Source organism: Halichondria panicea, chromosome 14, assembly GCF_963675165.1.
Source record: "Halichondria panicea chromosome 14, odHalPani1.1, whole genome shotgun sequence".
Lineage (NCBI taxonomy): Eukaryota > Metazoa > Porifera > Demospongiae > Suberitida > Halichondriidae > Halichondria > Halichondria panicea.
The window spans coordinates 5,720,402-5,737,249 of NC_087390.1; the positions used below are offsets into that span (position 1 = coordinate 5,720,402).

General features: G+C 40.6%; 3 protein-coding genes and 1 long non-coding RNA gene across 6 annotated transcripts in view; 1 reads left to right on the top strand and 3 right to left on the bottom strand.

Annotated features, from left to right (window-relative positions):
• LOC135348024 (uncharacterized) overlaps nucleotides 1-16,074 on the top strand; it is a 90,493-nt gene extending 74,419 nt beyond the window's left edge. The window contains exons 3-5 of the long non-coding RNA XR_010398624.1: nucleotides 7,652-7,801; nucleotides 15,331-15,419; nucleotides 15,817-16,074. This is a non-coding gene — a long non-coding RNA (uncharacterized LOC135348024). The remainder of the gene's footprint in view (nucleotides 1-7,651; nucleotides 7,802-15,330; nucleotides 15,420-15,816) is intronic.
• LOC135347915 (neurogenic locus Notch protein-like) lies at nucleotides 3,302-7,535 on the bottom strand. 2 transcript variants are annotated; one of them, XM_064546036.1, is made up of 5 exons: nucleotides 4,970-7,535; nucleotides 4,608-4,919; nucleotides 4,016-4,556; nucleotides 3,701-3,850; nucleotides 3,302-3,564 (listed from the first exon to the last, which is right to left on the bottom strand). In XM_064546036.1, the coding sequence occupies exons 1-5, from the start codon at nucleotides 5,030-5,032 to the stop codon at nucleotides 3,347-3,349; spliced, it is 1,284 nt and encodes a 427-aa protein (XP_064402106.1). In that variant the 5' UTR covers nucleotides 5,033-7,535; the 3' UTR covers nucleotides 3,302-3,346. The 2 variants fall into 2 exon arrangements, with proteins under 2 accessions (XP_064402106.1, XP_064402104.1); XM_064546034.1 differs by having other exon boundaries at nucleotides 3,974-4,556; nucleotides 4,970-7,532.
• On the bottom strand, nucleotides 8,689-11,357 carry LOC135347925 (myosin-I heavy chain-like). 2 transcript variants are annotated; one of them, XM_064546053.1, is made up of 5 exons: nucleotides 11,237-11,357; nucleotides 10,845-10,997; nucleotides 9,368-10,155; nucleotides 9,113-9,191; nucleotides 8,689-9,061 (listed from the first exon to the last, which is right to left on the bottom strand). In XM_064546053.1, exons 2-5 carry the CDS (start codon nucleotides 10,972-10,974, stop codon nucleotides 8,889-8,891), a joined length of 1,170 nt encoding a protein of 389 aa, XP_064402123.1. In that variant the 5' UTR covers nucleotides 10,975-10,997; nucleotides 11,237-11,357; the 3' UTR covers nucleotides 8,689-8,888. The 2 variants fall into 2 exon arrangements, with proteins under 2 accessions (XP_064402123.1, XP_064402121.1); XM_064546051.1 differs by having other exon boundaries at nucleotides 8,692-9,191.
• Nucleotides 16,075-16,280: 206 nt separating the features above from the next.
• LOC135347942 (uncharacterized) overlaps nucleotides 16,281-16,848 on the bottom strand; it is a 1,605-nt gene continuing 1,037 nt past the window's right edge. The window contains exon 2 of the mRNA XM_064546084.1: nucleotides 16,281-16,848. This exon is cut by the window's right edge and continues 786 nt beyond it. Within this exon, the coding sequence (XP_064402154.1) occupies nucleotides 16,586-16,848 (263 nt within the window). The 3' untranslated portion in view covers nucleotides 16,281-16,585.

Consider the following 16,848-nt stretch of genomic DNA (forward strand, 5'->3'; position numbering starts at 1 on the left):
TTACACCCTCGAAATATACCCGCTATATCGGTAGACCCAACATTGTAATACCGTATGCATGGCGGGAAATGTTCACTGTGGTGCACATATTCTGCTATTAATTGGTACGAGAGCCCTCATAAGATATTTTCGTGGTTGTAATATTCACACGGCATTTGAATGCCAGGAAACCACATCCACCAAGAGCTTCGCATGTAAAATACCGGTGCGTGGGACTTAATGCATTTCTCCCAAATTGTTGTGTTAACTGCTCTGCCCTCGAAAAAAACAAAATGTTGCACCCTCACGAACAAATTTTATTGTAGATCCTACAGCACAGCCCATAGATTCTTGTTGTACGCCCTGATAAATTATGCTCGTTAGCATAATAGGTGTCTAAAGATAATTGGGCATCAATGTTAATTTTTGGTAAAGATCATTACATTAAGTTTTGCATAACGATGTTGTCATAGCTGAAGGTTGGATCAGTTCAAGTCAGCAAGATAACACTGAGAACCATGATATTATGCAAAACACATGCAATCATGACTTCCATTTGACAACAGGGTAGGCCTAGCCTCGATCCCAGGCCGCACTTCCCACTTCACTTAGGGAAGTGGGTAATCATGCTTTTTTTCCACCCATTATTCTATTCTTTAATTCTTACCTTTTATTCTCATAAAAAATCCGATTATTCTCTCATAAAAAATCTGAAAATGTGTCATAATAATTACAGACAAAATTAAATGTAGACATAACACAGCACACAACTGACACACGACATAAAATTAATACATGAGGATGTCCCAAAAAGTGATGTCGTTTTAAAGACACCCACGGAAACTAACTATAGTATGGTTAAGAGTGCAATATCATTACAGGATTAATAGCACGAGTAACAAACAATGGGCAAAGCCTCTAATTGCATACACAAGGCGAAAATAAGCCCCGATTACAATTACTTGTTTGATGATGTGCAATAAATAATTACTCGCTTACGATGTGCAATTACAGCCTTGATGGCATGCAATCACATGACACTGGTCCAGATATGATACCATGCATGGATATCTATTATGTGTTGGATTTTAACCTGAGGGTAGTTCTATGTATTCCGGAGGGCATATCGCAGCTTGTACTTGACAAACCATATTTACAACATGATCGAGTAGGGACTCATTCACTTCTCGGAATAGTAGATCTATATATAATTATTGAATTCACTTCCATTCTTAACTTTCACTCTGGAAGGTACTTCTATATCTCCCCACTGCACAGTTAATTGTACCATTGTACTTGTTAATACAGTCTTCCATTATTCTACATAGAAGATCTTATTGTTCACTTGTTGTAAGAGTCTGCGTCTTGTACATGTTCATCTTGAACATAGCTAAATGAAAAAAAGCAACAGTTGAACGCTTGCTGCTTTTCATTTTAGCTTCTTGCATGAGGGTACGGTGAGGTGAAAGAGAACAATTGATTACACGTCACCATGCATGGAGCAATATAAAGTCAGTACTGATAGATGATGAACTCAATATTCTCCTATTTCAACATTCCACACAACAGCCTCAGACTTCATGCACTCTGAAACTGTATTCATGGTATAATTATAACCTATAGTATAAAATGTACAACCTCGGACTTAACTATGAAGAACTTACGTTGACAATGTCATACACTTGTAGTATGCCCTTCTTTTGATTGCAAGCTCTTACAAATTTACAGGCTACTGCATGTAGATAGGCTCATCGAAATGTTTAAACCACCGAATCATAATAATTATACAGAAGCCCCACTCTGCATGCATTGATAGGGACTCATTCAGTTCTAGGAATTCATAACTTCCACTCTGGAAGGTATTTTCGAGAAGGTGACACTGTACTTCCCACAGTCCGAGCTGACTACTAGTGACACTATAATACTTGAAGAAATGAAATTGCTTGCTGTCCTGTTTCTGGTGGTTGCCGTGGTTACTGCGTCTTCTGTGCAACAGGTAAAAGTTACTATACTTGTCATTCTTTGATATAATATATATTAGACACATAAGCAAGACACTGCTTATAATTATGCAGGACAAAGATGTAGCAGTTGCATTTTGCTCAGACTTTTGTCTCGCAACGCTGGTAAGTATACAGCAGCATTATAGGAAGACCCCCTTTTTATTCGGGAAACTGTCGCCGTGACTGTCCTGGCCAGTTATGCACCGCTGCTAACAAGTTATGGACCGATTATGGATCCGAGTGCTGGGCTGGGATGAAGGTCTGCTGTTGCGGTGAGTATATAGTTCATTGGATTGTGTCGACAATGTGTTTCTTTTGCATACAGCTCCCCTGTGATGTGCCAACTTATAATTTTCCTCTAATATTCGGCCCAGTGTCTAAAAATGGGAGCTTGTCAGGAGGTAGGTGTTAGCCTTTTTTGATGTGTCCAAATTGAGGAATTATAATTATAGGAAGAGGTATAGCTATATATATAGACTGCGTTCCAGGTTCATGTACCAGCTGTTTCCATCCACCACATCATTTCCATGTTAACATGCCTGGATGGATGGACTATGTATGCCTGTGCTGTATTAGGGAACATCATCTCAAACCATGCACTCAATACATAATTCAGACAACAATACAAAATGCACAATCATAATTATAATTACGTCCCACAAATTGTCCCCCAAATGCATGTACATGCAGTATGTAGGGAATTGAACATCCCCCACCAGCAATGTACGTGCTAGGAGGATGGCCGGGAAAATCACCCAGAAATTGCATAGGAAAACTACCAGCGAAAAACAAAAAATGTACACGTGAATGACGTTGTAAAACGGATTGGAGTCATGCTCTCGCCGGATTTCTTGCTTCCACGTTTTTTGGTGTTTCCCCCCGGCCAATCCTAGCAACTTTATACATTGCAAAAATGTTTCTAGTTGGTTGTACATATATACAATCTTCAATCATAAGTAGGTAATAAAAATATTATGTTGAAGAGTTGATATAGGATGATAATTTAATGGAGTAACTTAATTATGAATGCTAGTATAGGGTCATTAATGTGAGTGAGACGTCTTTTCTGATCTAGAATAATAGTACCATCGGTGTGTGTTGGAGGGAGCATCAGGTTTTGTAAACTGTCTACTCATCAATATAATTATGTCTGCAGCAAACTACAGATCAGTTGCAAATCTTAATGCATTTTCTTAAAATTTAATGGCTACATGCAGATGAGAAACTAATAATTCACTTTGCTTGGCCTTAGTGAGATGCCTTTTAGAATTAATGTACCAGTCGGTTTTGTAAACTGCCATAAAACTCATCAACGAGGACTAGAAACTGGATGTACAGCTCAATTTATATATAATTATGCATTGTCATACACATGTAGGTACTACAAGTGTCATAGTGTCAGGGGACAGTTCATAAGGTATGTCCTCGAAATCTGCATTTCCATAAATTGGATTGACGAATTCTGCATCGTTGAGTGATTCCTGGCTGCCATATATAGGGTTGTCAAACTCAGCTGTTTCTGAAGTGATGGTGTTTGTTCTGTTAGTCCTGCTCTTAGGAATCCCATGCACTGGATTGTCTCCTGGAATGTGGAACTTTTATTATTATTATAGCTCATGAGCATACTGAAAAAAACATTCTTGTAAAGTAAACTACAGTAAATAGGTAAACAGTACGTATGTGTAGCTACTTCCATGTTAGGTGCAAAAATAGCTTACCTTGAAATTGAGTGTCTTGAATGGTCTTCCCCTGAGCTCTCCTCCGCACACACACCACCACGACCACTATCAGGAGCAGGAGTATCAGCATCAGCACTAGGAGACCTCCCACCATTCCTCCTATCAGATCCCCTAGAGCACCACGCAACGCTGCAAGAGATATACAGAAGGAATATCATCAGTTAGAATACATATCTCTCCAGTGTAGCCAGATCGACCCACATTCACAACTGAACGAGTTGACATGCATGCACCATCCACACACACACACACCATTTCCATTGCAGTTCCTACAATCATCAATGTCAGTCTCACATCTCTGTCCAGTGTACCCAGGATCACATGAGCAGGTGAAGGTTGCTATTCCTTGAGAGCAGTTGCCGTGACCACTGCACACCCTCTCCATTAGCAAGCACTCATCAATATCATCCTCACAATCAGCACCAGTGTAGCCAGCATTGCATACACAAGTGTAGGAATCAAGGCCGTTTGTACACGTTCCTCTCCCATTGCAATTTCTGTCAAAGCAAAAGTTTTGACGCTCACAGTTTGCACCGATATAGGGAGGGTTACAGTTGCAAGTGAAACTAGTAAATCCATTGATACACGTTCCTCGTTCATTGCATGTGACAGCATTGGATCTGGACTCACAGTGATTGAAGATGTCACAACTGTTTCCAGAGTAGAGTGGAGCACATAACACAGTAGCTCTCAGAGTGATAGAAGGCCCGGTATTTGATGTACTCATTAATGTGTTAGTCAATCCAACTGAAAGACTTAGATCAAATCGATATCTTACAATAACATCAACTGGTCCATTATCATAATCCAGCACTTGTATGTAAAACTGAGCTCCCTGCAGTACAAGAGATGGTGCATGAATTGAAATACAAACAGTGATCATTACCTCCCAGGCTGTCGTTATTCCAGTCAGATTGAATATACGAGGTTGTAAGGAATCAATGTTATCCCCATCATTAATCAAGTTACTAACTACAGTAAATCCGGGATCAGTAACTATATTGGGACACCCTGTAGCAGTACTGGTACGTGGCATCAGGCAGTAGATGAAGTAGGTGTCACAGCGGTCCTGTCCCATACATGATACACCATTGTTGGTTGAATCACAACATTGACCATCAGAGCGTGTGTTGGATGGATGACTGTAGGAGACCAGCTCCACTTGCACCACATAGTCTGCAGACACCAGTACACTGAGCTGCAAGCATTGGGACTCTCAACTGCAACTACTGACTATTATACACTCACCTTCCCCAGCCATAGACACAGGCAGCTCATACACAATACAAGGACTCTCATTCTCAGCAGCATGTAATAGTTTAATAGCCAGCAACTAGAGTCTATATCTTGTTTGAGATGTTAACAGCTATCTTGATGAGATCTTTATTATAGCTATAGTTTTGAACGCATGCATCCTGCCACCTTCATTTCGCATGATGCATTATAGAGTCTATAGTGCTGCTTGCAACCTCACAAGGAGAGAAGTCACTCAAAGATATAAATTATATGTCTTCATACAGGATGTTCATTCATGACATGCAGCCTTTGATTCCATAATCAATTATAATAATTACCCCTAGGCCCTATAGCCACATGACCAATAGACTAAGTCCCCCAAATCACTTAAACTACGAGTTAGCAGATATCAAGAGCAATCTTATAGTAATTGCTTTAGGGGCAATACATTTATACAAAGTCATTGCCTACATCATTATAGATTTTCCCAATCCATCCTCATGCACGCTCGGTAACAGTTGCATAGCTAACATTTACTTTTATCACAAGTTTCTCATCATTCTCGGCCACACTCTCGCACGTGATATATCACACGGGGGTAATCATACTCATGCTATTGTAGAGAGGAGGGAGGTGGACCAGTAGGGAGGGTGTTGGTTTGAGGTTGAACTGTGTTCATCTCACACACACACCATACACCACATTGTTCTGACATGGTATGTCATTGTCTGCTGCACCTCCACTAACTGCAGGGGGAGTAACAAGTTAGCACAGTACACACACAGTAAGGATGCCCTTTGATGATCACTTTGGATTATAGTCTTACTACCATTACATGACCACAGTCCTCTATTTTCCTTTGAGCTTAATTCACCCCGACTGGCCAACGGCTACGCTGGTACCCCTGCACGGCCTGAGTCGTGGTTGGCTAGTCGTCCCCTGCATAGCCTGAGTTGTACCCCCTGCGTAGATAGTGCTGTTGTTTCCTCTGTGGTTGCCTGTGCATGCAGTTGTTTCCTCTGTGGTTGCCCGTGCATGCAGTACCATATTATAGCGGGAAATTTTTGCGGGTGCACATTTTCGCTATTTGGCTCCAGAGCCCTCAGCAGACATTTTCGTGGGTTCTAATATTCGCGGTTCAATGCCCGGAAACCACACCGACTAATAGCTTTGCATGTGAAATATCGGTGCGTGGGAGTTTATCCCAGTTTTAATAGGAAAAGACTCATTAGAGGGGGTTATCAAGAATGGTTCTTTATGGAGCGGTATCCGTGCCAGTATTGCCCGCAAGCCAGGACAATAACTGAGCCAACAACTAAGCCAATATAAGTGAGCCATTAAGTGAGCCACGCCCTTACTGAGGCACAATCTAGGGTATGATTCGAGGTTGTTTTATTAAATTTTCTAACAATACTACGACTATCCACATTAGGTAATACCATTCACTCAATTAGGTAGAGTGAACAAAAGTCTATAGGATTGTTACACGAAAGCATTCTGTCGAAAATGAACTCCAGTTTCAAATCAATACAACTGTACAAAACTCACTCTTTGTGTGTCCGTCCTTCCTCACACAAGCACTGGGACAGAGGATCACATCCGCACACCCCACTCCCTCACAAGCTGAGGGGGCAGGAACTCGTTACTGGTAACCAGAGGGTCCCAATCGGCAGCTAACACATTCATGCACCTGTTTCTCACATTAGGGTCAAAGTCAGCCACCAGAACCAGCAGCTTGAGGCCATCCTGTATGGAGAAGTACATCAGTGTACCGTATATAGCTCGTAATTTCAAGGGGGGAATATTCGTGGTGTTCGTGCATGGTTGAACACTGGACCACGAATATTTTACCACGAATGAAGCGACAACCTTGACTACCTTTGCCTGCAGCAATCATGAAAATAAAATCACAAACTGACTAAATATTTCTTAACCACGAATATTTTGCCTCCAGAAAATTACCCGCTATACACAATGAAGCTCAGAACATAATTTTGTTTACTGATACTATACCCTTCACCTTCCACTGATCTTCACTGAGTGTGAGTGGATTAATTACTGAGTCTCTCTCGTTGGCTCCAGATCATTCGATCAGGCAAACTATAAGTCTGTCGAAGCTCCTCTCCTTCAGATAAAGAGCCCGCAGTGGTGCATGTGTGTTTGTCAGGAGAGGAGACAAAGAGTGAGAGCGTTGTTGTAGAGGTCGAGGTGGCATATAATGTAGTAGCTAGTGGAGAGGGAGTCACAGCAACAGTCATTGTATAGTTGGTGCGATGAGTTCTGTTAAGACGATAGTATATATAGGAGGAATTGCATGCAAACAAAGTCTGGGTGGAGCTTAAAACACGAATATTTGCACCTCACGAACATTTCTCGCTATACGGTATTGCATTGCAGTTGTAAATCCTACAGCACAGCCCATAAATTCATGTTGCAACATAACCTTTGTAATTCAGTACTGATATTATTTGTCAAATGGAGGTCATGATTGCATGTGTTCTGCATGATATTATCCACAACTATAGTGCATGCATCCCATGTGTTGTGCACATGTATAAGCTATAGCCACAACTTAAACCAGATGGTGTGAACAATAAAAGACAGTGTATATATAGTACAAATGCATCCACTGATAATTATATAGGCTCTAACTATCACTTACGACTGCATATATTGATACTCACCCTGTACTAGAAGTGGTGACCGTGCAATCTGATATGTTATCGCAATTGTGAAGAGATGGGTCGGAGAGTAAAAATGGAACAAGTATACTCGACTGAGATCTGTAGCTGCTTTATCTCTCGATGGTCATCATCCTCTGTGCTGGGACTCTCTTGTGTATAGGTAAGTGCTACACCTGCATGCTGACTAGCTAGTACTGCTATTAATCAGAGTGGTAGTAGCCGTGCATGCATTGAAGGTGTAGCCACTTGGCTGCTCTTAGTAGTCCACCCTGGGGTCCATTCTTAATTGTTTATTTATATCTCTTGAATTGCAAAGTGTTACAGTAATTATTAGGATTGTCTAGAATGAGATTATATACATGCATGCACTGAAGAAATGTTTTGTGTTATGTCACTGCAATAATACATCTGACACAAATTTCCAAAAACTTACTAACAGCTTATTTGATGTAAACTGAATAGGTTTCACGGTTGTTTTGTTCATTATCAGTTAGAATCTGGGACATCTAGTGCATCAGTAGAGTACACTGCAGGTTTCTCTGTAACTTGTCGATATAAAACCATGTGATGCTGTTAATGTGATGGGTTTTAATGTCACATGACATGCACATCGGACCATGGGTGTGGGTGTGGGCGTGTGTGTATGCATGCATGCATGGCCGGGTGTGGAGTGTGGGTGTAAAGCTGTAATCAACACTTGGTATGGAGAAGTGATCCCTCAATCCTCAAAATTGCAGTTGCATAATCACCAATAAATTATACTTTTAACTCACTGAGCTGGTCACAGGTACTTGCTCGGTAGTGCAGCTGGTTTCATAAGCAAGCTCCCTTCCGCTGGTCTCACAAGATCTCCTCTCGCTGACACAGTTGGACGGATTGACCCCTATTTCTATGCATGCATGGCTGCTGTTTTGGAATGTAATAACGAAGCTACAATCCCACGCAGAGATATTAGTAGAGTGATACACAGGTTGACAGCCTTTTAGTAGACTGCATGCGCTCTTTTGTCAGACAGTAAGGCTCCAGTCATTGCAATAAATTGTGGATCAAATGGCAGCTCTATATATTTTCTAGCAAGCACTCTGCTATTATTAGTATATGTATATATATATAATTATAGGTAGTTCTGCACTTTCATGAGCTTAAACATGATTTATAATTTAAGTAAAAGTGACCCCAGCTGTAAGCAATTAATTCATGCACACACATGTAAAATATGCTTTCGTTTTTAAGTTCAAATTCAAATTCTAGTTGACCTCAAAAGTAGTCTCAGTGATGATGCATGTGAATTGCAGTGTTTGGGACCTTTTGCATGAGCACAGACAATATGGAGATGGTTCTTCACCACTTTCTTCCATCAGTGTAGCCGTGCACGTACTACCTTCGATGGTATCGACTGGCGTGACTCGCATGCTGCAACCTAGTGGGTGTGGTTGTGTGCCATTGTAGTCTAGTGGGTGTGGTTGAGTACCATTGTAGCCGAGTGGGTGTGGTTGAGTACCATTGTATTCTAGTGGGTGTGGTTGGGTTCCATTGTTTCCTTCTGATTCCTGAATGGGAATTGAATCATGGGTACGTTTTTTACATAGGTTTTTTAGCAGATAAGGTTTCCATTAAATTTTTGCCTCCTCAGTCAATATTCCTCTAGCTAAGCTAACCTATAGCTTATAATTATAGTGTTATAACTATTTTCCCTATATAGGAGTATCGTCTCTAAATTACGTACCTTTGATTCCATAAAGTCTTTTTGCCCACATTTTTGACTGACTGTCGTTGACGCTAAAGTCGAGTTTCGTACTACATCCACACTGCATTCATTCACTATTCTAGTGCTGAGTGTTGTGGCTCTGTCTTTGTAGTGCTCAAACGAAGTTATTGCAAACACCGCTGTGATTAAACTACCAATGGAGAGAACCAAACACACGATTATAATGGACAACAAAAGACACACAACTCGCGAGTTATCTGATGAATTCTCACGCTTAAATTGCACCGTGTTTTCATAGATACTGGCTTCACTATCGTCTGCTTGCTGTAGGTGAGCATTGCCCTTGCGCATCTTTCTTTTTCTCTTTGCTCTCTCTCGAAGATTTTCCTTTCTTTGTATTTGTAGCGGCTTCAAGCTAGCATACTCGTTGACCTCTGCATCAGCTGATAGTGCACTGTACTTATTCCCCGTCAATCTCTGAGGAGGGTCATTTTGCACAATGCTAGCATCACTCTGAGTCACCGACTGTGAAGTTCCAACTTGTAATTTTCCTCTAATATTCGGCCCAGTGTCTAAAAGTGGGAGATTGTCCGGAGGTGGGTGTTTGCCTTTTTTGATGCGTCCAAGTTCTAACGGCGTCTCGGCCATTTTGTTTGCCGGGGTGCCGGCTCTTCTTTTATGTTGCGGCTTGTCTAGTTTTGCATTGTGGGGGAGCGTTTGTATGCCCCTGGGCAGAGGCATTGGTTTTGTAGGGGGCGGTCTCGCAGGTGGTCTGCTGGGGACTTGTGGAGGGGGTGAGGATTGACCTGCGTGTGTGTGATTGTGTTTGGTTATTCATAACTGAGATTAGAGTTAAGATAAATTATGCTGTGTGTATTATGTAGATACGTACACTTAAAGAATATAGCAGAGTCCCTAAGCTGGCCATTTCAGTCAACATCATTCTCTATTTCTCTAAAAGTATACGTTATCTAAACATAATAATAATACTCTTAATTAACAGTGTTTCCCAACAGCTTCAAAATGCTTTTTTGAACTACTCTAAACACAATCATGGGCTATCAAAGGTACAATTACAATGACTTGTTTTGAGCGCAAATACCTATATAGATAGCAATGTCTGCTGATTTTACTCCTTCACAAAGACTTTTCATTTTCAAAACATTGCATAGCATGGTAGTTTTGTGCAGGGCCCCCTATTTAAGCACAGCAAAACCATTCAATGTGGAAGTTACAAGAGATGGCCTTTGTTTAAGCGTTGCATGGTCGTTATTATTACATCACAGTTATGTAAGCCTTTCATCGTGGGCGGCCATTAGGGCAGGGGCTATAGGGGTTCTACTGCATGTATTTGACTACATCTTCACATTTTAAGGGAATATGACTTGGTATAGTAGGTACGGGGTGGAGCCGTTGTCATGCATATGGGTGGCTTAAGAGCTAGGGTTTCCACTATAATTATTACATGATTTATTCATACTGGCTTTAAGCTCACCTCTAGGAGGAACTTTATTGGGTACTAGGTACGCGGTGGGGCCATTGGTTATCTCCACATATTCTTCGTACTCGTCCCCCTCAATGGAAGAGTAGATGGCACTGAATCTGTTATCCTCACCACACGCCATTACTGGAGATTGTTTCTTTATGGCTGTGTAGTTAAATGGCAAGATAAACATAATTCAATATTAGTCTAAGACATGCACACTTTAATCTTTCTGTCAGGTATTTAAAATTCATAAGCTTCCATCGGCTACTAACTGTACGGTGTATAGTAAGTGGCTATAGATCTACTAACTAGTAATAGTCGATCTGTCCTAGATTGAGGTTTACTTGAGAGAACTCAGAGATCATATACTTCTTACCAAGAGCATGCACTACTGTTCTTACCTCTTACACCAGACTCCACTCCGGTCTATATAGCTACGTTTTATTCCCACTCAAGAGCTTAAGCTGTATATAGTATAATTATCTCTTAGCTTTAGGAAAGATCTCTCTGCAAAATGAGGTGATATAAAAATGCATGTGTGCAGTGTTTTTCTTTAGATAATTGTAATGTTGTTGAAAAGTATGCCTTGCATTTATTTTCAACATGAAATAAAGAGAAATTTTTGTAGCATATGAATAGTGTCATGGCAATGCAATGCATGCAGCTAGTGAGTGATGCATGAGTGCATGGGATGTGTGATAATCAAAGCATTTCAGACCTATAGCTTTAATTTGTGTGTGTTGCAATTGGTCGATTTTAGCCTTTCCCAGAATATTTATACTATTATGAGCTATAACCATTTCCATGCATGAGCTAGAGAATGCCTACTAGTAAAGGTAGCTACATAGGTGTTTTTGGAAGCTATAGCGATAGATACCGCATATGTAGCGGGTATAATTATTTCGAGGGTATAAATTTTCGCGGAAATGCCTTTAGAAAGGTTTTCGTGGATTTAATTTTTGTGGAATAGCAAGTTATTTTAAACTCGCGATTATAATGTTCGCGGTACATGCCTAATCCACGAAAACTACAAACATTTTTATGCACTGGGTCCCATGACCATGTCATGAATCTAGTTCATAATTATGACATGCATAACTCAAATTGAACACCTGCATGCACCTAGAAACCATAATTAAATGTACATGCACCAGATAATTTCTAAGACACGGTATGCAAACAAAACAGGGATACAGATATTGCTAATGACAGCTTGAATGGTCTGAACAGTGATAGAAACTTAAGCAGCTCTTTACTTGGAATAGTGGTACATGCTGTCACAGTCACACATGACTGCACATACCTTGTTTCGTTTCCATGGTGCTTGTTATTGTGTACACACTTAGATCGGTAGGGACTACAGAACCAGTTCAGTTGACTATTTCAAGAACCAAGACAGTGGTGGTGGAACAGTTGTAAGCTACGCCACCTCTGGCTACAGATCTAATGCAAGTCAAGGAGTTCCCGATACAGACTTTGACGATAAGCAAGGTGACGCGTATGAGAGTATAGAGACATTTCAACGTGATCGACGTGTTGTGGTAACTCCAATTCGCAGCGGTAGTTGTCCACCCTCGAGCACTATGCTTGAAGTGAGACAAGCAGGATATATCGATATGCCCGATTATGTTACCAAGAAAAGCTGGGCCTCTCTTCGAAAGTGTTTGTGTTTCTTTATAATTCTCTCACTGGTAACACCGCTAGTGTCTGTGGCTGGTGCTCTTGTTGGAGTGTATGCGTTTCTCACGGCTTTTGATGGTGGAAGGATTCTTAGAGGTTCCTCGGTGACAATGTCTAGTACTGATACACCTGTTTTGATGCTACAAACTCAACTCGTGGCATCACAGAATCTTATTGAGCAACTTCGAGCTGATCTCTCCATACAAGTCAACAGTTTTGAAGTGCTTTCACTGCAAGTAGCTTCACTCATCTCACCTGCTACAAATGTTACAAATGAAACTGCAGTAACCAATGGAAACAGCGGATTCTCATTGGATAATTGCGATACCTCGGTTCGCCGTACTTGTGAATTGAGCCCATTCCCTGGAATGCCGCCATATTCAGCCTGTGAAACTATCGAATATTCTCTGAATCAAACAGACATTCACATTGCAGATATTTATTGCAGTATTGAGAACAGAAACGGAGAACTTAATCCGATATCCTCAACCCTCAATGTTTATGACGGGGCGGCGTCTTGTTCCTGTTCACTCATCCACGTGATAGACGTAACGGCCAGCATTACTTGTAACCTCAATGTGAAGACCTGCCCCATGTGACAAGATTAAATAAACTGAACACTTTATAAATTTTGGGCGACCAAAATTCAAATTTTCAAGCAAACATTCTCAGGTACATCGAGCCATTCATTTTTATTCCCCTGGATCTTTTTTTTCCCGGTCTGATTTACACTTTGTGAGTGTTTATGTAACAAAGAAACTGTACGTGTTAAAAATAGCAATTACTGGTATTATTTATTAATATTAATTTCTGCAAGTCACAGTCTATATATCAGTCTATTTATATATTTATTACAGTATGAAATAATTCATTGTTCATTTAAAATTCGGAATGTCATGCACGGAATGGAATGGCTATAATTAAATTACATTATAATTATGGCATAATGCAGTGCAATAATTATAATTGTTATGGTTGCTATGGTAGTGATGCAACATGCCATATACAGAGCACTGGATTGCTTTGATCTGCCCACTCACTGCATGGGCAACAATCCATGCTAAGTTATGTATGGCCTCTCAAAGTTAACTATATTGTATGTACCCCATAATTATCATCAACAAGTCAAATCAAGCCGTTCCCGTGCAAATAGAAAGTTAACGCTCCATTATTAATTTTTGTTTGTGTATAGCCGTTGCCATGCTTGGAATTGGCACCATTCTTTGTTTGTGTTCTCGTTAAACTAATGTTGACTTCCTGTTTAACCCCGTGACCTAATAAGTGTCTGCCACATGTCCTACAAAGCATGTAAACAAACAAATTGAATTGTACGTCTTATCGAAATGCTTCCACATTCTAAATAATATGTGATAGTGTCAGTGAAGCCTGCCATTATTAAAGTGGCCTATTATTTTAGTGGGAATGGTGAGAGTGTGAGGGGGGGCACGACTAGTACGTCAGTGAATATTAGGGGGGCACGGGTAGTACATCAGTGAATGTTGGTGGGGCATGACTAGTACGTCAGTGAATGTTGGGGGGGCACAGGTAGTACATCAGTGAATGTTGGTGGGGCACGACTAGTACGTCAGTGAATGTTTGGGGGGGGGCACGGGTAGTACATCAGTGAGTGTGAGTGTTGGAGGCATGGCGCATGGTTAGTACATCTATAGTCTGAGGGAGGAGATGTTGTTGAAGTATTTGGTTGTAGTGGCTTGAGAAGTACCTCATCAACCTTATTAGCCTTTATCTTGATTGGGAGGGACATTAAACTAATCACACACGTCTTTTATTGTGGCCATAACAAGCACCCTTTATTGATACTCCTGTGAAATGCTGTAATTGACTCTGAATAATCCCTATAGTTACTTGGTTTCTTGAATCTTAGGTATCGGCACTGAATATTCTGCACGTATACAGTGAATTCAAACCTAAGACATGCTATGGAGACTTTGGGGCCCTTAACCTGGCTGTATTATAGAGGGTGGTCTGCTAACACAGGTCCAAACACATGCTATAGAGACTTTGGGGCCCTTAACCTGGCTGTATTATAGAGGGTGGCTTGCTAACACAGGTCCAAACACATGCTATGGAGACTTTGGGGCCCTTAACCTGGCTGTATTATAGAGGGTGGTCTGCTAACACAGGACCTTCCAAACACATGCTATGGAGACTTTGGGGCCCTTAACCTGGCTGTATTATAGAGGGTGACCTGCTTATAGGGTGACCACAGGCTTCACTGTAACTAGGTGCACTGTCATAGTGTTTTGTCACAGTGTTTGAGAATGCATGATGTACAAAATTAGACTCTATCCCAGGCCTCACTTCTTCTCAGAGATGGAATTCCGCTTTCATGCTCCGTGACATCTACATGTGTAGTCTTAGCCCTGGAGCCAATGTGACTACTTTAGACATAGTATTATGGCACGAGGGTAATCTGGAAGACCCGTGCATTAAAGCTAGTATTATTGAATTATAATTGGTAGTTGTGCATGCATGCTCATTCCATACATTACATAACCTCTCAGCAGCCCTTAGCGAAATCTTAACACCTACTAAACATCTGTCCTGTTGTGGTGTACTTATGCATTTCCCACATCAGCCATCGAACCCACCATAGTCCAAGCTGTGTACACTTGTGGAATTGTGGTGACCCAGTGACCCACTAGAATGGTCTTATAGCTCTGCATGTATCTGCATGCATGTTTATGTGGTAGAAGTGACAGAAAAGTGCTTATTATCGTACTCATGCAGTACTATAGGCCTCCCTTCAAATTGCTTTATTCATATGGTCACAATAGTATTGTCTTCCGTGCAGTTACGCATTGAAAGTGATTCAACAAGGAGACTCACTCCCTACACAGAGTGGTGTGTACACAATAACAAGCACCATGGAAACGATACAAGGTATGTGCAGTCATGTGTGACTGTGACAGCATGTACCACTATTCCAAGTACAGAGCTGCTTAAGTTTCTATCACTGTTCAGACCACTCAAGCTGTCATTAGCAATATCTGTATCCCTGTTTTGTTTGCATACCGTGTCTTAGAAATAATCTGGTGCATGTACATTTAATTATGGTCTGTAGGTGCAGGTGTACAATTTGTGTTAGCATGTGAGATGATTCATGACATGGTCATGGGACCCTGCAGTGCATTCTTGGTGCCATGGTGTACTGCGTGGAAATATGCTGTGAATACACTATGCACTCTAGTGTTTGAGTGTCTATAGCGTACCTAGGTATAAACAAAGATTAATTCTTATTCACAATCCACTGATACATTTGATTCTTCTGTCTCTACAGATCTAAAGACAAAGAGGATGTTGAAGGTAGCATTTGACTAAATGGAGTGAACTTTATTGTACACTGATCCGGAACTTTTATCTCTTATTGTGAGAGCTGCTGTGATGAAAGTCATAGATATTCATAATGACTCTGACAGTTGTATCATTGGTTCCCGTCATGCATGCATGCACACTGCAGGTCAGTGGTGGTCTGCACTAACCACCTCTAGACATCATCTTGTTTACTACTAGTATATGCATATCATGGTAGGCTATAAAAGAAACAATAATTAATTGACAATTGAATTTTGGAAATAGCCATGCAGTACCACTTGAATGGTTCTTGTGCTAATTAAATGGTTCTGTGGTTCTGTACATATGATATAATTATTGATAAAGGTTCAATATTAAGGCATACCCTATAAGGCTTAATAATGCATTTCCATAGGAATTAATTTAATTATAGCCATTCCATTCCGTGCATGACATTCCGAATTTTAAATGAACAATGAATTATTTCATACTGTAATAAATATAGACTGATATATAGACTGTGACTTGCATAAATTAATAAATAATACCAGTAATTGCTATTTTTAACACGTACAGTTTCTTTGTTACATAAACACTCACAAAGTGTAAATCAGATCGGGAAAAAAAGATCCAGAGGAATAAAAAAAAATGAATGGCTCAATGTACCTGAGAATGTTTGCTTGAAAATTGGAATTTTGGCCGACCAAAATTGATATAAATTAAAGTGTTTAGTTTATTTATTATTATTTCTCCTGTCACATAGGGCAGGTCTTCACATTGAGGTTACAAGTAACGCTGGCCGTTCCGCCTGTCAAGTCGATGAGTGAACAGGAACAAGACGCCTCCCCGTCATAAATATTGAGGGTTGAGGATATCGGATTAACGTCGTTTCTGTTCTCAATACTGCAATAAATATCTGCAATGTGATTGTTTGTTTGATTCAGAGAATATTCGTGAGTATCACAGGCTGAATATGGCGGTATAGCCATTCCAGGGATTAGCCTCAATACACAAGTAC